Source organism: Equus caballus, chromosome 8, assembly GCF_041296265.1.
Source record: "Equus caballus isolate H_3958 breed thoroughbred chromosome 8, TB-T2T, whole genome shotgun sequence".
In the NCBI taxonomy this organism is placed as follows: domain Eukaryota; kingdom Metazoa; phylum Chordata; class Mammalia; order Perissodactyla; family Equidae; genus Equus; species Equus caballus.
The window spans coordinates 25,321,529-25,343,355 of NC_091691.1; the positions used below are offsets into that span (position 1 = coordinate 25,321,529).

Sequence of the window (21,827 nt, forward strand, 5' to 3'; positions counted from 1 at the left end):
GGAACACAGTTCTAGGGCTCATAATGGCTTCTTCAGGAAGGAGTCAGAGGGTCCTGGATAGATAAGATGCTCAAGACAGGTCCAAGCCTCTGAGGACAAGCAGGGGACCCAGCTGGCCACAGTCTGGGTTCTAGGCCTCGGTTTATTTGGCAGGAAAATAGGTACATGGCTGACACTGAGTTGGTCTATGCAGTATGACATAAGGACCAGTAGTTAATACACTGAAATACTTCTCTACCAGTTGGTAAAAAGCCATTGCCCCAGCCCCTCTCCTAGGACCCAGACTTCAGCACAACCAGCCAGTAATAACCACCATGGAGGCCCTCCTGTGTCCAGCCCAGCCTCCTTCTGATGGAGCCGTTCTGTTGTCACACTGCTTAGCTCCACGGGCTGGAGCGGGCGCGGGGTGCCTGGTCCCCGACAGAAAGGAACAGGTGGCATTCGCTGGGCCTCGGCTTTCCCAAGAGGCACGGGTGGCCAGGGATGTAGAGGAGACAGGTCTCTATCACCCTGCACAAGCCCCCTGGAGACAGACAGACAGACACGAACGTCTGCACTGGAGATCCTGGGGACACGAAGAGCACAGACGGGAGGCTCCCAGACCTGGGAGAGGCCCTAGACCACCCAAGGTCTTTCTACAATTACACCAGGCAGGAGGAGAGCTGGATCTGATGGAAAAATCTAACCAGGTGATGAGGCAGAGGGCCCAGGAAGGGGTCAGAGGTCAAGGATCAGAGGTAGTACACTTTATTGACCAGGTTCTCCCAACATCTTACAACCTCCCCTACAAAGCCAGACCCCAGGCTTTGCCACCATCCCATCCACGGAACTGGAGGAGAATGTGTCTCCCAGACATCCAAAGGGCCTCAAAGAGCAGAGCAGCAGGTGGACGTGGTGGTGGTGGTGGTGGGGTGCCAGCCAGGCAGGGGAGGGGGGAGGGAGGAGGCAGGGCCAGGGGCTAAAGCTGGGTGCTGGGCCGGGACGCCCCGAGGCTCCGCCAGGCCTGGCCAGCCCTTCACTCCCCCAGTTGAGGTTTGCAGTGGTTCACAGTGAGACTGGCTTGGATTCGGCAGGGTGGCAGGGGTGACAGGCAGACAGGCGCCTGCCACTCTCCCGGCCAGCCCCTCGCCTGACTCACGAAGCTGGGAAGAAGGAGAGACAGAAAGTCCCCTCCCTGTGTCCTCCCACTGGGACAGGGAAGCCCCTTCTCTCACGGGACAAAGGGGAAGGGCCTAGTTCTCTCTGATGTCCCACAGGCTATTAGGAAGGGTTACTCACTCCTGGTTCAGAAGTTTCTAGAATACCTCAGTGAACTTGCCCACCATTACTCCCAATTATAAAAATGTTTTTGAAATCTAGGAGTTGACTGGGTCCCATGGAACCTAGCAGTAAAAACCTGGTAAGATCTTGGTTTAAAAAGGTGGCTCTACCTTTGCTTAGAAGCCTGGGGAGACCAGATGGAGAGACCAGCGGTGTCCCCACTGCCCAGACTGGAGGGGGTGGCTCATGGCAGCAAGGGGCTGGTGGTGGCCCAGGGAACAGGGTGGGAACTAGGGGCAAGATGCAGGAAGCAGTGACATGTGGGATACGGCAGGTCGCCTCCAGTGCTGTGGGCCTGGGCTTGGAGGGCAGCCGGGGGCTGCCGGGGGCTGCCGGGGGCTGCCGGGGGGCCCCAACGGGTACGCCTGCCACGCGGGCACCAGGGCCTCTGCCCCACAGGAGAGGCAGGGCTGATGGTCAGGCCTTGTTACTGCCATTGCCCGGCGGCTCCTGGTGGATAGCTGTGTAGTCTGAGGAGGGCTCGAGCCCCAGCATCTGCCGCTGCACTAGCTTGGCGTAGAGGCCGCCCTGGGCCAGCAGCTGCTGGTGTGTGCCCTGCTGCACCACGTGGCCCTTGTCCAGCACCACGATGAGGTGTGCCCGCTCCACCGTGCTCAGCCGGTGCGCGATGATGAGCACCGTGTGCTTCTGCAGGTTGCCGTGGATGGCCTGCTGGATCTGCGGAAACAGGAGGGGCTGGCTCACGTGGGCGCCGCCTCAGCCACCCACAACCCGGCCCAGTCCTGCTTGGAGCCCAGCTCCACCACTTCCTAGTGATGCTTAACCTCTCTGAGGCTCAGTTCCTCATCTGTAAAGCGAGGGCTTGCACATGACCTGCTCTCTGGGTTCCGTTCCTGGGGACAGAGCTCAGTGCCCACAGGAGGCAAGGCTCGTGAGTGACACATGGGCCCCAAGCTGGTCGTCTTCTGGTCCTGCTGCTCCTTCCTCTAACCTTGGCCTTGAGTGATGGTCTCACCGTCGGCCCCAATTCCTCATCCTTCCATTATTGCCCAAATCCAACCCATTAGCAAACCCTGCAGATCCTGTCTCCCCAGTTTCTCTCGCTCTGTCCCCTCTTTCTGCGTCCACCACTGCTTCTCATCTGGATGCTGGCAACTCTCCTGCCCTGCTCCCTTTTCCACTCCCCACACGGATTTAAATGTTTAATCAGTTTTTGTTGAATTCCTACTCCAAGCCATCCAACAACTTCTCGTCCCACTTAGGATAACACCCAGACTCCTGGGAGAGTTTAGGGCTGTGAAATTATTCTGTATCTCCGATGGTGGACAAGTGACGTTCTGCATTTGTCAAAACCACAGACCGGACAGCACAGAGAGTGACCCCTAATGGAACTACGCACCTGAGTTAGTAACAATGCACTAATATTGGTCCTTCAGTCGTAACAAATGGACCACACCCATGCAGGACGTTAATAATAAGGGAAACGGGGGCCGGATAAAGGGATATAAGGGAACTCTCCATACTTTGTGCTGTTTTCTCTAAACTGAAAACTGGTCTAAAAAAATAAAATCTATTAATAAAAAAAAAAAAATCCCTCCAACTCGTTACCAGGGCCTGGGGAGCTTCTCTCCCTTTGACTCTATTCGCACCTCGCTCTCTTTGACTCCCACCCGTCTGACCTTCGGGCTTGGCTGTGAACTTGCTCCAGGCCTTTCACCCTCTGCCCTTACCCCAGAACTCCCCATGGCTGGCTCCTTCCCTTTCGGGTCTCAGCTCAAATGGTACCTGATGACCCTGGTTCTATCGCGTGAACTGCAGACTCTCGGCACAGATAAGCCCCTCCACACCGTGCACTGAGACTCCCCACTCCAGCACGAGGCCTTGTCCAGGGATGAGCCCTGGACCCCTAGTGCTCAGTGCGGCCAGGAGAATCGACTGTTCCAGCCAACACCTGGTGGTAGGTGCCTGACCTCCCTTTCTTACAGCATTTACCAAAAAGGGCTTAAAATTGCAGATCCTTCCTCTGTCCCTTTGGGCTATATACAAGAATCTCCTACAACTCAGGAGTCTTCCTCAAGGACCTGAGGGCCACTCCTTTGAAACACGGTCATGAGGAAGGACAGGGTCTGGCCTCCCAGCCTCTACGGGAGGGTGGGATCCTATCTTCAACGGCTGCCAGCTAGCGACCCCACTGGACTAATCGCCTTCACGCTGACCAACCCTTTGTCAGCTCTCCCTTGAGCCCCTGCTCTGTCCCGCTCCCAACGCCCTCATTCTCCCTTTACAACGCCCCTCACCACTGTCACCTCTGCACAAATCAGAATGGAACTCAGCTCTTTCCCCATCTGCCAGAGTTACTGCATAAAAGCTGTTTTTCCAGCTGTAACTAATGTCCGGTTCTGTTTCCCTTTGACAGTGGTGGCCCCTCAATCTCTATCACATGACGGTTTCATTTTCTGTGGAGCATAGGCCACAGGCCGAACTCCTGCTTGTCTCCTCGTTCATCATCTGTCTTCCCCCTGGACTGGAAACGCCAAGCGGGCAGGGCTCTGTCTGTCTGGTCAGCCGCCACTGGGACCCCAGCGCCTGGGACGTGCCTGGTACCAGAGAAGCGCAGAGAATACCTACCTGCGTAATAAGTGGGTCCATCGGGGAGAGACTGAGGTAGCTGGTCAGCTACAAATCATTGCCAGACGCTCCTTCCCAGGGAAGTGGGACTCAGAGAGGGGAAGAGACCTGCTCATGTTCTGCGTGGCAGGGCGGAGCTCCTGGCCCACGCTCCTGCACGACCCTCTCGCACAGCTGCAGTCCAGGCCCCGGGCTCCTCTCCCCGGCTCCCCACCTCGACTGGGACACCCCAGTCCCGGAAGCTGGCGGCCTGGGAGACCCCTTCCCAGCACCTGTCTGCCGGGTGGAGGGGGGACTGGACCACTGGAGCTGCTCCCTGTTCCGGCACCACCCCGCCACCTGGCCACTCACCAGGTACTCGCTCTCGGCATCCAGCGCGCTGGTGGCTTCGTCCAGGATGAGGAGGGGTGGGTTCCGCACCAGAGCCCGCGCCAGGGCCACCCGCTGCTTCTGGCCACCTGACAGCTGGGCGCCCTTCTCCCCGGTCTCTGCGTGGCGGAGGCACAGGAGCAGGTGAGCGGGAGGCGAGGCCGGGGCAGCCTAGGGAAGAGCGAGACGCCCCTCCTCCACCTTTCCCTGCTTTCCCTGCCGCAGGGGGAGCCGAGCTTTAGGGAAAAGGTGTGGCCAAAAGCACCAGCGGCTGGGCCTACCCACAGCTCTCAAACTCCATGAAAGGATGCTGTTCCTCTGCGTTCATAATATGCATGCCAATTACGACTGCACGCAGTTGGCACCAAGATTCCAAATTTTACTCATTAATTCGGCAAACATCCAAATGTTTGATAATCCACTGTGCTGGTGTGGCTGTGGGGAGACAAGCCCCCTCTCTTCCTGGGCCAGTGTAGCTCGTGCAGTCCCCATGGCTGGTAATGACGGGGCTGCAGCTACACACCTCTGTGCCCAGGGGTTTGTAATGCGCAAGTCGCGGATCACAATTACAGATGCACACCCCTTGCACAGCAAACCCACCACGATGAGTTTTCCCTACAGACCAACTTTCCCGTGTGCAGCGAGGTACACGTGCTGTGTGTGGCTCACAGCACTGTTACTGCAAAAACAAACCTACCCAAATGTCCATCGGTAGGAAACTGAACAAATAAATTGTTTACCAAGTAAATTATTATAAAGCCCATACACTGGAACACTATGTAGCTGTTAAAAAAAGACCATGGCAGCTGTCTCGGTCTCAATCTGCAGAGGCTGCAAGATATTCTGTTCAGTTAAAAAAGCCAGGGGCAGAATATAAGGTGCTGGTTTTTCTGTAAAGGGTGGGAGGGAATAAAAATACATATTCATATTTGCATAAAGAAACTCCAAAAGGACGCGTAAGAAACAAGTGAAAGAGGTTTTGGTGGGGGCAGGAGGAAACGGGGGGTGGAGAAATGGATGGAATAAACTTTTCACTGTATACCATTTTATATATTTTTTAGTTTTGAACCATGTGAATAACTCCTTTTCAAGAGTTAAAATTGTAAAGTATATTAAATATAATGAAATATATAATATGAATGAACATATTGTTAAATTTATTAAATTAAAATGTTAATTTATTAATATAATAGTAAATAATTGTAATAAATACAATACACACATGTTATTTAAAAGTAATAATGTTTCGGAACTAAATAGAATTGGTGGTTGTACAGTATTGTGAAGGTACTAAATGCCACTGAATTGTGCGTTTAAAATGGTTAAGTTCATGTTATGTGAATTTCGGGTCACATCCCTGAGGGTGGACCTTCAGGCCCGGTGGAGGATGCTCCTGGGCTCTGTACCTGTGTTGTAGCCGTCCTGGAGCTCCATGATGAAGCCGTGGGCATTTGCCTTCTGCGCAGCCTCCACCACCGTCTCGAAGGGCACGGAGGGCAGGCCATAGGAGATGTTGTCTGTGATGGAGCGGGCAAACAGCACTGGCTCCTGGCTCACCAGGGAGATCTGTGGAGGAGGAAGGATGGGGCATGAGAAGCCAGGGACGCCTCCGTCCAGCTGTCGCCAGGAACGTCGCCAGCCCCGGGCCTGGCTGACGCCAGGGGTCTCAGGTCTGACATCTGATCAGGGCCTGTGCGCGGCTGCTGCACTCAGCTGCCTCTTTTCTTTCCCAACAGAGGAGTCCACTTTCTGCACGAGCCTCCCCTGACCAACACTGTGGGGACCGCTCGGCCCACCGCTCTGGGCTAAGCCTGCTTCCCGGACCGCCGAGAGGGCGCGCTGTCTGCCCTGTCCTGGCAAAAAGAGAACGAGAACAACGTGGAGGGTAGCTCTCTGAGTGGGTCTGTCCAGGGCAGGAGGCGAGGCCACAGCAGGCCCCCCAGCCACAAAGACCTCCCGACTGTTGGCCCTCCCTTCTAAATTTAAAGGAGCTATTGTCCCATGGTCCCAGGTTTAGGAATTTGGCCTACAAAAACGATAGTATGGAGGCTATCACTGCAATGGCATAAATAGCAAAAGAAAAAATAGCAAAAAAAAAAAAAAAAAGAAAAGAAAAAGGAACAATCTAGTTGTCCATAAATTGGGGATTGGTTAAATAATTACAGTGCATCCATAAAATCAAATTGCAATATATATATACACACACACACAGTGCAATTCTATTTTTGTTAAGAAACTATATAAGTGCCTTTACAGACTGATCTATTTATGTAAGATAGGAAACAGGCTGAGAGGGCTATTTGCTCCCAGTTAACACCGGTCACCTCCACAGGGTGGAATCTGAAAGGTGAGGTGGAGGGGAACTCTCACGTCTTAGGTAGAAAATTCTCTGAATATATGGGAATATGGTTAGATTGTTGCCTCTTACTGTTTGAGGTTTATGAAAATTAAAATTTTTAATTTAAATTACAGAGAAGGTATTCACAAAGGAAATGCAAGTGGTGAATAACCATACGAAAAAGTATGTAATATCTTTAGTCGTCAGGACAATGCAGAAGATGTCAAGGAGCGACTCCATGCACTCACCACCTGGCAGAAATCGGGGACTGATGATAGCAGCTGTCTGAGAATGTTAGGTGTCTGGGCATATTAACTATTAGGCGCCACTTCCAGACCCCTGGGGGTCGAACACCTGGAACCACTTGTAGCCACCTATCCCTGGTTACATGAACATGCATGGGCAGATTTATCAATCTGTGGCCTCTCCACCATACAGAATTTGGTTGGGGGTCCTGGAATATCTGTGGCAACCCTCAGGCTCTCACATAATTTAATGTATGTTGATGATGTACATGGTGCCTCCTTCAAAGTTGGCGTTTCTTGTATAGTGTACAACCTGAACAACAATCTGGGGCATCCCTGTTCTTATGCCAGAACAGGATCAAGTGTTGAGGCTCCTTTTCTGAAAGGATTACCAAAAACTGTATGGTCATGAATAGCCTCCTTTATGTACTGGCGATGACTTGACTGTGGAACAACTGGAACTCTCACCCACTGTGAGTGGGAATGTAAAGTGGTATGATCACCTTAATGACAGTAGCTACTAAAGTTGGGGATACACATCCAGTCTGGGAGAACATAACCATGCACACCAGGAAATATGGACAAAATTGACCATATCGGTATTGTTGGTCATAGGAAAAAACAGCAGACAACCCAAATATCCATGAGGAGCAGAATGCATAGATTGTGACAAGTGTACACAGTAGATCAGCATCCAGTAACGAAAATGAAGGAACCACAACCACAGCCGCAACCTGCAGGACTCGCAAATAATGTTGGGTAGAAGCAGCAGGATGCACACGAATGCACGCTCTGTGATTCCAGGCAGATGAAGTGCAAACCCAGCCAAACACAGCTGCGCTGCCTGGGGAGGCACACGGAGACGGCGAGAAAACAGAAAAGCAGGGAAATTAGGATCATAAAAGCCAGGCGAGACACTGCTTGTGGGGGGAAGAGAGGGACCCATGCGGGCCTTCTGGAGTGCCGGAATGTTCTCTCTCTTGACCTGGGTGGCGCTACACAGGTGATGATGATTCAGACCTTCCTTGGGCTGCTCTCTGCATCTGCATTACAGCTCACCAAACAGAAGGTGAGACAGAGAGGGGCGGAGGAGGGCAGCAGGGCCCCTCACATACCGCTCGGTGCAAGTACTTGTGGTCATAGGCGCCGATGGGCTGCCCGTCCAGCAGCACGCGGCCCCCCTCCAGGGGGTAGAAGTTCTCCAGGATGTTGACGCAGGAACTCTTCCCACTGCCCGAGGGCCCCACGAGCGCAGTCACCTTCCCTGGGGACAGGCTGAAGGAGACATTCTGCAAGGAACAGGCAGACACGGTTGGGGCCACCGGCTTAGATGCTCTGGCCTCAGACACGGGTAGGTGCCCTTCCCAGCCCGCCCTGTGCTCCTATGCCATGGTTGGGCACTGCTGGTCCCCCAGGATGCTCTCCTTTCTCGGATTTGGCAGCACTTTTATACTTATTTCCTCTGCCTGGAACGTTCTTTCCTTAAAGAGCCAGCTGGTGTGGCATCTGCTCCTCGTTCAGGTCTAAGCTCAAATGTCACCTCCTCCGAGAAGCCCTCCTTGACTGTTAACACCATCTCTGCAGACTGCCCCTGTCACGCCACCCTGATCTATTGCCTTCCTAGCACTTATCCCAACTGGAGCCCAAACTGCCCCAGGGCAGGGACTGGCCTTCCGTGTTCCTGGCCACACCGCCAGGGCCTGGCCTGGATTAGGTGCAGAGGGATGGGATGAGGGAAAGGAAGACCTGGGCAGGCCTCGAGCCCCTCTCACCTGCAGGACTTGGGTGTGGGGCCGAGTGCGGTAGGTGAAGGTCACGTTCTCAAAGTCCACTCGGCCCACCAGGTGGTCAGGGGCCAACTTCCCATCGTGCACCATGGTTGGCTGCCGGTCAATGAACTCGAAGACCTTCTCGGCGGCCCCCACTCCCTGCATCAGGCCACTGTAGACGGAGCCCATGGACTGCGGGGGAGGAGATGCGTTCCTGCCCCACCGACAGGCCATCCCTGGGCCCCCCCCCTTGTGCCAGAGGGATGAACGGGGTGCAGAGAGAGCAAGGACACAGAGCAGCTCTGGGGGCACCGGAGGCTGCTGGCGCCCACCTGCTAGTGCAGCAGCCAGTGACGCTAAGGAGAAACTGAGGACAGCCGCACAAATGCCAGCACCCTTCCCAGAATACATGGGGAGCCGGCACGTGGCAGTCACCACACCTAAATCTGCCCCCGCCCAGCAGGGGAGGTGTCACTGACCCCCAGAGGGGGAAACGGAAGCACAGGGAAGTCACACGAACCAGCCACAAGGCGGCCGAACAGGAATCCGCCCTTCCTCCTTCAGCTGCCACAGCATTTAAAAAATTTCACTTGTAAAAATGGCTCTTAATTTATACTCTACGTTCTCCTTGGGTAAAAATATACACAATATAAATGTGAATAATGAGGACTCATGTTATTGAGCACTTTGTTTATGTTAACGGGTAGGTTCTATCATCATCTCCTCTTTGCTGATGAGGAAACTGAGGCACAGAGAGCGCAAGTAACTTTCCCCAGGTCACACAGCTGGGAAGTGCCACAGCCAGGACTTGAACCCAGGCATGCCCGGCATCTGAGTGCTGTGACTCAGTGTCCCAGTTGGTGACGTGGGGGTGACATTAGTTCCAGTGTCACGGTTTTGTGAAGACAGTGCTCCACCACACCACCGTGATGACTGCTATCATTAATATCAAGATATTACTATGCATATTCAGGTACAAGTGTGCGTGCACGCTGTCCTTCATGCCTCATCCCAGAGGCGGCCCCGGTTATCCATGTACTGGATCTTTCCAGCCCTTTCTCTGAGCATTTATAAACATATGCACGTATATGATTAAAAAGTTTGAGATCTGAAAAAACACAAATGGGATCAGACTATCCCTATTGCTAAGGGATCAGCTTTTTCACTGTGATAAAGCTTCGGGCTCTTTCCACGCCGGGGCACACAGACCCACCTCAGTTCTGCAGCTCTGCCTGGTTTTACAGGACAGGTGGACTGTTTCCGGAATCCCGATGTGCCGTATTTACCCAAGCCCTACCGTATTTACCCAAGCCCTGGTCGGTGGGCCCCTGGGGTTGTTTCAGCTCTTCCCTGTTACAAACACTGCTGCACCGAACATCCCGGGACAAGCACCTCTGCCCCTGGTGTGGGTACTTCTGAGGCACGGGGCCCTGGAGGGAGAAGTGCTGAGACAAATGACACTGCATGTGTGACAGTGTCCCATGCAAAGTGCCACCTGCAGCAGATGCCCCCACAGACACGTCCTTGGGCTTCATCACTGTGGGAAATAAAGGCCAGGTCTGCTGGAGGGAGAGCCCAGGTGAAGACGTGCTCTAAAACCACCACTGTGTTTTCCATGGCACTGCTCTTTAAAGTGGGTTAAAATAACGCCGGGCCCCTCTGGCTTTGAACCCAGTTCCCACACAGACGCGGAGGGCAAGTCACTTAACATCACTGAGCCTCAGCTTTTTCTGAGAAATGGGAATCTGCCTAGCACGGAGGCCTCCCTGGAGCTCTTAGGAGCATTTTCTGAAATAACTGTCACTGCCACCTGTCGGTATTATCATCATTATTGGCATTATCACATTCTCTCCTTACCTACCTTAGAAAGAGTACCACACCCCTGGACCATGGAGCACCCCCTGATTTGGATCCCTCTCCCTCACACACCCCTCCCTTCTCCCAGGACCCCTCCCCCAGCCAGCCCCTCACCTCCATACAGTCGCCCAGGACAAACTCGTAGATAATGAAGGAGATGAGGTTGCCGCTGGTCATCTGCCCTGAGATGATAAGGTGGCCCCCGTAGTAGAGGATACTGACCTGGACCACCAGGAGTGTGAGCTGGGGGCAGAGGCAACAAGGGATTTGGGTCAGATCGGCCCCCTATGGCCCCCATTCCTGTCCCCCAGGCTGCAAGGGGACGTGAGAGCAGCTGTGGGCTGTGCCCTCCCAGCCACAAACTGAAACTCCCGCCAGCCTCGGGGATGTCCTCCCACGTGCTGGTGCTATCTGTCCCTCACATCCTCCCCCGCCCCCGCCGTGGAGTTTTTCCTGGCAAAGGCCTCCAGCTGGAGTGGGCCATGGGCCTGGCTGAGAACAAGGCTTCCTTTGTAAGGCCCTGGCACACACATGCAACCCCCAAGTGCCCCGGCTAGGCCAAGAAGGAGTTCTTAGGCCTCCTCCTCGTTGGGAAGAGCGAGGCTCAGAGAGGTCAAGTCCGCTGGGCACACCATGAGCTGGGCAGAGCAGGACGATGCCGTCTGTTTCCTCGCCCACAAGGCTCCACGAGGGAGAGCTTGTCCAGGGTACACCCCACCCTCCCGAGCCTGGGGTGTGTCTGGGAGAGGAGAGGGACCAGTCAGGGTCCCTATTTGCCCCTCCCACTGCAGGCCCCATAATTAGGTCCTGGCTAGACCCCAAGTGTCCTTGTGCAAGCAACAAAGGCGCCCCTGTGGGGCACCGACTGCAAAGGGGCCCGCGAGCTGAGCTGGATTTCCGCCCCTTCTCCTCCCTGGCTCGGCACTTCTGAGGGGCGGCCTGCCCAGGGGGGACCCAGACAGTCCCTGTCCCTTGGACCCCCTGTAGACCAGCAGCATGTTCTTCCCTCTAAATTCCAATCCCTCCTCATTCCTGCCCCAGCTGACCCCCTATGTGCCCACCTCCCAGATGTGGCAGCGACAGGACCTGAGCCCTCCCCATCCTCCAGGGAGGGGCTGCGACACTCCTCAGAGAGTCAGCAGACACTCTAGGGGGCAGGTGAGGTTGTGACCCTGGATATGTGGGAAAGTGGCCTGGCCTCCGGGTGACGCCCCTCCCCGGCAGGAATGCCTCCCCAGCTGAGAAAAGCCAGCTCTCAGCCCGCTGCCCAGGCCCCGGCAGGACGGGAGGGGGGTCCTCTGTGAGGACGCAGGCTTTTCCAGAAAGATTCTCCCGGACAAGCAGAAAGCTGCCACTGAGTGCAGTCAGGTGCAAGCGGCCTGACACCGACACACAGGGACCCGGGCTACGGTCCTGATCAAGGGCTCTGCCATCCTTGGTGCTGTCCCCACCGTCAGCCCTGCTGGGGGCGAGGGCCACGTACCCCGCTGCCCCAGACGTAGTAGGTGTAGGCCGCTGCCTCCTTCCTGTTCAGCTTGTACACCTGCTGCAGCTTCCGCGAGTACACCTCTGCCTCCTCCTCCTCGTTGGCAAAGCTGCGGACCGTCTTCATGGCGCTGATGGTCTCCTCCGCCGTGTTGCTGGCTCTGGCCAGGGCGCTCTGCACATCTTTGGAGAGCCTCTGTGGGCAGGAGGGGGGACAAGAAAGAGGGGACACCAAAACAGACAGTCTCAGTTTCCAGCTGAGCCCCAGGCCTCTCTGGGTCTTTCTACCCTTCGTTGCTGCCAGCTCCATGCGGGGAGTCCCAAGGACGAAAGGATAAGACCCAGCTCTCCTTTCTCCCCCATCTTTTGGCTCCACTTGACAGACTTAGAGAATAGATTCCAGCTGGATTCTAGGGGTGACATCCCAAGGTTCTAGCTCCTGAAGGATGGGAGGCTGACCGTTAAGTCATCTCCAGTAGTCAAAGGAAGTTACTCATGACCGTACAGTTTTTGGTAATCCTTTCAGAAAAGGAGCCTCAAAACCTGTTTTTGTACTGGCATCAGAGCAGGGATGTCCTGGATGGTTGTTCAGGTTCTACACTATACAAGAAACACCAACTATTACGGGGACATCATTTACATCATCAACGTTACATTAAATTATGTGAGGGCCTGAGGGTCGGCACAGAGATTACAGAATACCTAGCCAAGTTCTAGATGTTGGCAGAGGCCATGGGTTATATCCGCCTGCATGGTGTGTATAACTGGGGAAAGATGGTTGAGAAGCGGTTCCAAGAGTGTGACCAGCAGGCTGCTGCCCCTCAGAGTTCTGGAAGCAGTGTCTGGGCAGAGCTGCTCAGGTTTTGCAAGAGTCACCACACTCAGAGTCTCCAACGAGCCTGGAAGGCCGCCAGGGGTTCCTGGGCGGGGTCCTGCCCAGACACGTCCCAGGACCTGCAAGTCCCGCGCAGCCATCGGCGGCTGCCAACTTGACCCGGTGCCGCACTAACGCCTGCAGGCTGCAGACCGGAGCAGGGGGGCCTAGGGGTTTCGCCCACTCGGCCCAGGGCCGGCCAAGGTGCGCAGGAGGAGGGCCGATGAGGAGCGGCGGGGTTTCCTGCCCCGCTCCCGCTCCCGGGGCCTGCAGGGAGGGAGGAAGAGCGGGGTGGGGAGCAGAGGAAGGGGACCCGTGGGGCTCTAACTCGCAGATGTACTTTTTCTGCTGAGGACGGAAGACAGCACGGCCTGTGACCCCGAGGCGCAGGGAGAGGCCGTCCGGGCGGCAGGCTCTGCCAGAAGGTGACACAGCGGCTGCGGGGAACCGGGTCCTTTGGGCCTGGCCTCAGGTCAAAGGCTCCCAGGGCTCCCACTGAGCTGGGGACGCTGAGCCCATCAGGGTCTAAGCCCCGTGCTCGGGAGAACCCTGCCCCCCAGGCCCAGATCCCTGGGGCCTGCCACTGCCCCTGCCCGAACCCGGCCTTGGTTCGGTAGGGGCGGGGCACCACCAAGCAGGAAGCAGGCGGGTGTGGCGGGGGCCCAGCTCACGGGCTGGCCTTCCCGGCAGACGCAGTGCCAAGGAGGGGCTGGGGGACAGCGGCCTGTCCACACTGCATCATGGGCCCGAGCCAGCCCCGCAGGAACGCACACTCTACAGAAAGGGGGCACACGGCCCCTCCAGTGCCACAGAAGGTCTGCAGAGATGCGCGCCTGGGGCCCTGCTGCCTCCCTGCCCTCATTTCCCATCCCCCCGCACCGCTCCAGCCTCCCTGGCCTCCCTGAGGCTCCTGAGACACACCAGGCACGTGCCCACCTCAGGGCCTTTGCACCGGTTGTGCCCTCCTCCACTTGGAACACCTCTTGACTCAAATGTCGCCCTCTCAGAAAGACCTATTTAAAATCGCACCCACCCGCATGCTCCTAATCTCTTTCCCTCCCTTCATTTTTCTCCCAGCACTTAGCACGTTTTACTGTATTATATATTCTCATCATTAATATTGTTGTTACTCATTGTCTGTCTTTCCCACCAGAATATAAGCTCCCTGTGGGCAGGGCCCTTGTCTGTTTCATTGATGGATCCTGGTGCTCGGGATGTAGTGGGTGCTCAATAAGTATTGATTGAATGACTGAAGGAACAAGTGAATGAATGCAAACACAGCCTCAAGATGGGTCCTTTGCTAGCCCCTGCGGCCCCCAAGCCCCTTCTGAGGGGACGCCTGGGAGCCACCACGCTCCTAGACCCAGGGAGGGACCAGGCGGGCCTACCTTGTAGTACCTGCCGTAGATGTCGGACACCATCATGATGATGGGGAAGCCCATGAAGGTGACCAAGGAGAGCTGCCACGAGAGGCTGAACATGAAGGCCACCACGCCTGTGACCTTGACCGTGTTCCGCAAGAAGATGTTGATGTTCTGGGAGACCAGGTCGCTGACCATGGTGGTGTCCGAGGTGAGGCGGGAAATGAGGTCCCCTGGAACACAGGCAGCTCAGCTCCCGCTGCAGCAACGAGGCCACTGCGGGCAGGGCAGGGGACTCGAGGCGGGGGGCTAGGGGGCTTCCAAGACAAGCGTGGGACAGGGCGGACCTCCCCCACCTTCCGGGCGGGGTGGGGAGGGAGGAAGAGATGCCCCTCGAGGGCCGCTCTGAGCCCAGCCCTTGACACCAGCCTCATGCCTCAGCTTCAGCACATCCCACAGCACAGAGATGGCGGCCGGGGCTCAGAATGGGAAGAGGCTCGCTCAGTGCCACACAGCTTGCCGGCGGCTGAGCCAGAATCAAAGCCACGTCTCCTGCCTGCCCTGGCAGAGGGATGAACTCCTCTCTTGCCTCACAGAGAAATGGCCGTCTGGGCCGGAGGAGGAGAAAAGGCAGATACTCTTTTACCAACCCCTGGATCCCGGGCTAAGAGCAACCCTATGGGGTGGCTGCTGTGATTGTTCCCATCTATTGTTCTTCGTGAGATGAAGAAACAGAGGCTCAGGGAGGTGAAGTTAGTGAGTGGTACGACCAGGCCTCAGACCCAGGCTGCTCTGTCTGAGCCTGGGAGCCTGGCCAGAGATGACACTGTCTGTCTGGCTCACCCTGTACCCCCACCCCACTCACCCCCATAGGTGCTGGGCCTCTCAGGCCACAGGCTTGGGCAGTCCTGGCCCTCACGATTTCCAGAGGGCAGTGGGAGGCGAGGCCTTGGCTCCTGCAGGGACCTCGGGTGGCCTGGCCAGGGTCCCAGGGCAGCCACAGCTCACACCCAAACCTCAGCCAGCAGGCCAGCTCCCCAGGGCTCGGGCAGGGCCAGGGGCCAGCCAGCCTGCTGGGGGTTTCCCTCCTGAACTGGATGGAGGGGCCAGCGTGGCTGAGACCACGAACGTGCCCACTTAATTCCTCAATGCGAGGCAAGCCCACCCCGCCGGGCCCAGCCCCAGGTCACCCCAGGCCCCGGGGGACCAACCTGTGCGATTCTCGTCAAAGAAGCTCATCTCCTGAGACACCAGCGAGCGGAAGAGACGGTTTCGAAGGCGGATGTTCAGTCTGGCAAATACGAGGGTAAAGATGCCGCCCCGAATACCTGCGGCAAATGAGCTAATTGCAGATAAGAGATGTTACATAGAGCACGACGTCCTTCTGACAACCAACAGCTGCTACCTGGCTGTCCCCTCCCGCTGCTGGCAGGCATCGGCCACTTGCGGGGCGGAGACGGGATGGACCTCAACCTTGAGCCCACTCTCCAGGGCTGGCACCACCCCGAGGTCTCCCTTGTCCCCCAGCTGGAGCTCCCAAGGTGAGGGCAAAGGGGGACTGTGTCTACGGGTCGGTGAGGGACCCGACTTTGCCAGCCAGATCCCTCTCCCTTCCAGAACAGTGCAGACAGGGCTGGTCCTCGTCTTCCACTTGGAAAACAGCCAGGGAGGGTGAAAAGGGAACCCTTAAGGACTGCAGCCATTTTTAGGGACAAGCGAGTATGGCTCTAGGGTGTGGCTGAACCACATGGACATGGGTGCTAAGCCCTGTTTGTTGGTTACCACGGTGACCAGCTAAGGGACAGGCCCACCAGGGACATTTCTTGCACCCCTCTGGCCCATTTTCCCCTGAGGAGCTGCTCTCCCCCCACCAGCTGCGGGCCTCGGGGGAGGGAGTGGGGTCGAGCGCCGACTACCTGCCGAGGGCCAGCAGACACATGACAATGACGGCTGTGCTGAACTGCTCCATGCTCTTCTGGATGATGATGCCGTCGATGGCCCGGCCCGTGTAGTAGGGGAGGAAGGTCTCTCCTGCCGGAGACAGGGTGGGCTCAGGGGGCGTCTGCAGCCAGGGGAGCCCGCACCCCTGCTCCCAGAAGCCCACAGGCCACCCCTCTGCTCGCTCCACTGGGGGCGTTTCTCTCTGGGCAATCTCCAGCCTCTCCCCACGGCGGGAGCAGGGTGGGGGCCGCTGCTCAACGCTCTCTTTTCAGGGAGCAGGAACACAGGACATATGGGTTATTCCATCTACCCAGCCGGGGTCGGGGGTATATAACAGCCACCAGGCCCCCAGCACTCAGAGCACGGGACTCCGGGCGGAGGTTCATCCTCTCTGCATGCAGACTCGAGTTGGTCCTGTCATCACACCACTTTACAGAGGAGGAAAGCGACACTGAAAGGATGAGGTGACCCTCGCCCAGGCCACACAGCAATAGGGGCTGATGACGCCAAGTTCACATCCTTCTTCTCATTGACGGAGGGTTCAGAGTCCAAATTCTAGAACCTCAGATGTGGATATTCTGGCTCCGAGCAGTGCTGGAAATTGCCACCGCGGCCCTCCTGGTGGGCGCTACACAATTTGCCAGGTTATTTCCTACCCGTTTGTCTTAGTGAATCTTCACCACAATCCTGGGCAGGGGTGGGGAGAGGGGGTTGAGAAGGGATGTCACCCCCATCTCACAGAGGTGGAATGGGAGACTCAGAGAGGTGGAGTAATTTGCCTGAAGTCACACAGTAGTTAAGAGGCAGGGCCAGTACTCAAACCCAAACCGGCTTCCAATTTGGGGGCTCCTTCCTTGTCCCTTCCTTCCCGATAATCCGGGATGCCCACTCGTCTCATGGAAATGATAGACAGGGAATGAAACGCGGTCAGCCCAGGCTCTGTCCCGTTTCACTGCAGCTCTTGCCACAGGCACAGCTTGGCCTGGGGCTGGGCACACAGTCGGCACTCAATAAAGGTCAGTGAATGAATCCTGGGCAGATCTGGCCAGCCCCTCCTTGGCCAGCTCTACATGACTGGCCCAGTGGGGACAATGAGGGCTTCTGTGGGGTTCTGGTGCCCTCTGCTGGTCTTGGCACAGGGACCACAAGATGGCAACCTAGGGATCCTCAGTCCCTACAGTCCTCGGCCAGATGGGGTCTCCAGCCACCACTGTGGAGTTCCACGTGAGCGGAAGCTCTGCCTCAGTTTACCCACAGGGGAGAAAAGGGCATCAGCGAGCTCCAAAAGCATTTTGATTCCAGCAGGCACCGACGATATTAACCACAGCAGACGTTTCTCGAGCCCTTTCTGGGTGCAGGTGCTGGGCCACGCACATATGCCAACTCTGGGGTTGAATCTGCACAAGAGCCACATGAAACTCTCCAATCTGTCAGCAGATCCTGAGGCTTCACCTTCAAAATATTTCCAGAACCCGATCACTTTCACTGCCTCCACTGCCCACCTGGGTCCAAGCCGCCCATCTTGCCTAGACTATCTCAGTAACCAGCTCCTGGCTCTCCCTGCCCTTGTCCCCGTCAGCCTATTCTCCACTCAGTTGACAGCAGGGTCTTGTGACACTGAAATCAGATCTTGTCGTACCTGAGCCCAAAACAGTCCAATGGCTCCCATCGCAGCCAGGGTAAAAGTCAAAGTCCTTACAGTGGCCAACGGCATCCTGCACAATCGGGCCCCTGTGACTGACGTGACTTCATCTTCTACCCTACCCCCACTCACCCTGTTCCAGCTCTGCTGGCCTCTTTGCTATTCCTTACAACCAGGCACTTTCCAGCCTCAGGACCTTTGCATGGGCTGTTCCCTCTGCTGGGAGCACTGTTACCCTAGATATCTGCTCCCTCATCTCTTTCAAATCTCAAATGCCTCCCTCCCATATAGGTATGGTATTATTATTCTTCCCATTTTACAGATGAGAAAACTGAAGCTCAGAGAGGTTAAGTCACTTGCCCAAGTTTATGTAGTTGGGTTGCCATGAAATCCATATTAAAGAATCTCAATTTAGGGGGCCGGCCCCACGGCTGAGTGGTTGAGTTTGCACGCTCTGCTTTCGCAGCCCAGGGTTTCGCCAGTTTGAATCCTAGGCGCGGACATGGCACCGTTCACCAAGCCATGCTGAGGTGGCATCCCACATGCCACAACTAGAAGGACCCACAACTAAAAATACACAACTAGGTACCGGGAGGCTTTGGGGAGAAAAAGGAAAAATAAAATCTTAAAAAATAAAAAAAAGAATCTCAATTTAATAGGAGATACTCAAACCTAAAACTGACCTTTCTTCCTAATCTGCAGTTTTTCTTTCAGATTATGAGATGTTAGTAAAAGCTGGGCCCTACTGGATGCTTGTTGATTGAAAAACAATTATTAATAATCACAGCACCTAACTTTCATGAAAAACTGATTTCTGCTGGGCACCGTGCTTCATCTCACTTAATTCTCACAAGAGCCCAAGGAAGTGCCCATTTCAGGATGAGAAACTGGAGCTTGGCTGGGATCAGTAAACTTGCGTGAAGTATCAGTGACGTCGGGGGCCTGAGCCCAAGTCGGAGGCAGCAACTTCGACCCAGCAGAAGCTGCCCAGGTGTGTTTCAGGACATCTGCATTCTCTGAGTGCGCCCCGGCTGACAGCAGGAACCTGGCAGGAAGCGAGGTCGTGGGGCACCATCTGCCCACACAGGCAGGACAGTCATCTGTTCGCTCATTCATTCGTTCACTCATCCCGTGAGCCTCCCTCTGTGCCAGGTATCAGGGGAGCAGGGAGAGTCGGACTCGGCCCCCACCTCTGAGGGGCTCAGCCTGGTAGTGCAGGCAGGAGGGTGGATGTATGCTTTTCATGTCACCAACACTGTAACTGAGGTGCAGACAAAGGGCCGCTGTCGGTGGAATCCAAGGAGGCTTCCCTGAGGAGGGGACATCTGGGCCTTGAAGCATGAGTAGGAGAACTAGCTGGTTAAACAGAAAGGATCACCCCAATATTCACAGCCACCAAAAGTTATCGGGAGCTCTCTATGTGCCAGGAGTGTCCGGGTGTCTTCCTTGTCTTAACTCACTGAGCTTCAGAGCCCCAACATGATGGGTCACATTATTATGTCCATTTTATGGCTGAGGAGCCTGAGACTTTGAAAGGTTAAGCAACTTGCCTAAAATCACACAGCGGTTAAGGGGCCAGGACTGAGAGGGCAGAAGGTGGACAGTCAGAGAAAGGGGCTGCGGAACTGGGGCCAGTTCTGGGCTTCGCCTGTCCTCTTCGAGAACACTCTGGCTTTGTGGCCACTCCCAGACTCTGTCCCCGTGAGTGAAACATGGAACCACTCGTGATCGCTGACACTCCTGAGTACTCACCTGTTGCACTAAGCTCTGCACATGCCTGTCTCCCATCTGCTTTATTCAAGCTTCACAACCTCATGGCGTAAGGATACTACCAATCCCAGTCTCACAGACAAGGAAGTGAGGCTCTGGAAGGTTCGAGAACCTGCCCACGGTCACACAGCCAGGGAGGGAGCAGAATGGGATTTCCACCTAGGCCTCGTTGCCCCAGCTCCCGTGGAGTGTCCACCCTGCAATGCTGCCATCCTACCCTCGGTGCTGGAGTGGTGCTTTCAACCCACCTGGACCAGACCCATAGTGACAAATACATTTTACATCACAAACCAGGTCACACTTAACACACAGGCGCATGTAACTCAAAGTTTCACAAAACTATACTTCATCTTTCCACAGACAATGTACTCTGATGGTCTCTAATTTCTTCTGCTTCATTACAAAAAATGCTTTGACCCAGCAATCCCACTTCCGGGAATTATCCTACAGATATACCCACATGCATATGAAATGTATTTATTGTAAGAAAAAGACTCAAAATAACCCACGAGTCCAACAACAGAAGACTGACTAAATAATCTATGGAACCAGACGAGGATGCTCACTTTCCCACTCTTATCTAACATTGTATCAGAGGTCGTAGCCAGAGCAATCAGGCAAGAAAAAGAAATAAAAGTGATCTAAATTGGAAAGGAAAAAGAGAAACTGTCGCTATTTGCAGTTGACATGATTTTATATATAGAAAACCCTAAAGAATCCACTAAAAAACTTTTAGAAATAATAAATGAATACAGTAAAATTGCAGGATACAAAATCAACATACAAAAATCAGCCGCATTTCTATACACTAACAATGAAGCAGCAGAAAGAGAAATTAAGAATACAATCCCATTTACAATTGCAACAAAAAGAATAAAATACCTAGGAATAAACTTAACCAAAGAGGTGAAAGATCTGTACACTGAAAACTGTCAGTTGGACTAAATTAAAAAAGACACAAAGAAATGGAAAGATATTCCACGCTCATGGATTAGAAGAATTAACATAGCTAAGATATCCCTATTTTCTAAAGCAATCTATGGATTCAATGCAATCCCTTTCAAACTTCCAACAACATTTTTCACAGATATAGAACACAGAATCCTAAAATTTATATGGAACAATAAAAGACCCCAAATAGCCAAAGGAATCCTGAGAAAAAAGAACAAAGCTGGAGGTATCACGCTCCCTGATTTCAAAACATACTACAAAGCTATAGTAATCAAAACAGCATGGTACTGGCACAAAAACAGACACACAGATCAATGGAACAGAACTGAGAGCCCAGAAATAAACCCACACATCTACGGACAGCTAATATTCGACAAGGGAGCCAAGAACAATGGAGAAAGGAAAGTCTCTTCAACAAATGGTTTTGGGAAAACTGGACAGCCACATGCAAAACAATGAGAGTAGACCATTATCCTACACCATTACACAAAAATTAACACAAAATGGATTAAAGGCTTGAACGTAAGACCTGAAACCATGAAACGTCTAGAAGAAAACATAGGCAGTATGCTCTTCAACATCGGTCTTAGCAGCATATTTTCAGGTACCATGTCTGACCAGGCAAGGGAAACAGTAGAAAAAATAAACAAATGGGACTACATCAAACTAAAAAGCTTCTGCACAACAAAAGAAACCATCAACAAAACGAAAAGACAACCTAACAAATGGGAGAAGATATTTGCAAACCATATATCTGAGAAGGGGTTAATATCCAAAATATATAAAGAACTCATACATCTCAACAACCAAAAAAACTACAACCTAACTACAAAATGGGCCAAAGATCTGAACAGACATTTCTCCAAAGAAGATATACAGATGGCCAACAGGCACATGAAAAGATGCTCAACATCACTAAGTATTAGGGAAATGCAAATCAAAACTATAATGAGATATCATCTCACTCCAGTCACAATGGCTATAATTAACAAGACAGGAAACAACAAGTTTTGGAGAGGATGTGGCGAGAAGGGAACCCTCGTACACTGCTGGGGGGAGTGGAAACTGGCGCAGCCACTGTGGAAAGCAGTATGGAGACTCCCCAAAAAATTAAGAATAGAACTACTATATGATCCAGCTATTCCACTGCTGGGTATTTATCCAAAGAACTTGAAAACACAAATGCATAAACATACATGCACCCCTATGTTCTTCACAGCATTATTCACAATAGCCAAGACTTAGAAGCAACCTAGGTGCCCATCAAGGGACAAATGGATTAAGAAGATGTGGTATATATACACAATGGAATACTA

General features: G+C 54.0%; 1 protein-coding gene across 4 annotated transcripts in view; it reads right to left on the minus strand.

Annotated features, from left to right (window-relative positions):
* Positions 1-731: 731 nt before the first annotated feature.
* Positions 732-21,827, minus strand: part of ABCB9 (ATP binding cassette subfamily B member 9) — a 35,242-nt gene continuing 14,146 nt past the window's right edge. For all 4 annotated transcript variants that reach the window (XM_014727565.3, XM_023647268.2, XM_023647266.2 and 1 more), the window contains exons 3-12: positions 16,124-16,238; positions 15,419-15,549; positions 14,235-14,440; positions 11,971-12,168; positions 10,602-10,730; positions 8,634-8,822; positions 7,977-8,150; positions 5,685-5,844; positions 4,261-4,397; positions 732-1,998 (exon numbers count right to left, since the gene is read on the minus strand). In XM_014727565.3, the coding sequence (XP_014583051.2) occupies positions 1,738-1,998; positions 4,261-4,397; positions 5,685-5,844; positions 7,977-8,150; positions 8,634-8,822; positions 10,602-10,730; positions 11,971-12,168; positions 14,235-14,440; positions 15,419-15,549; positions 16,124-16,238 (1,700 nt within the window). In that variant the 3' untranslated portion in view covers positions 732-1,737. The remainder of the gene's footprint in view (positions 1,999-4,260; positions 4,398-5,684; positions 5,845-7,976; positions 8,151-8,633; positions 8,823-10,601; positions 10,731-11,970; positions 12,169-14,234; positions 14,441-15,418; positions 15,550-16,123; positions 16,239-21,827) is intronic.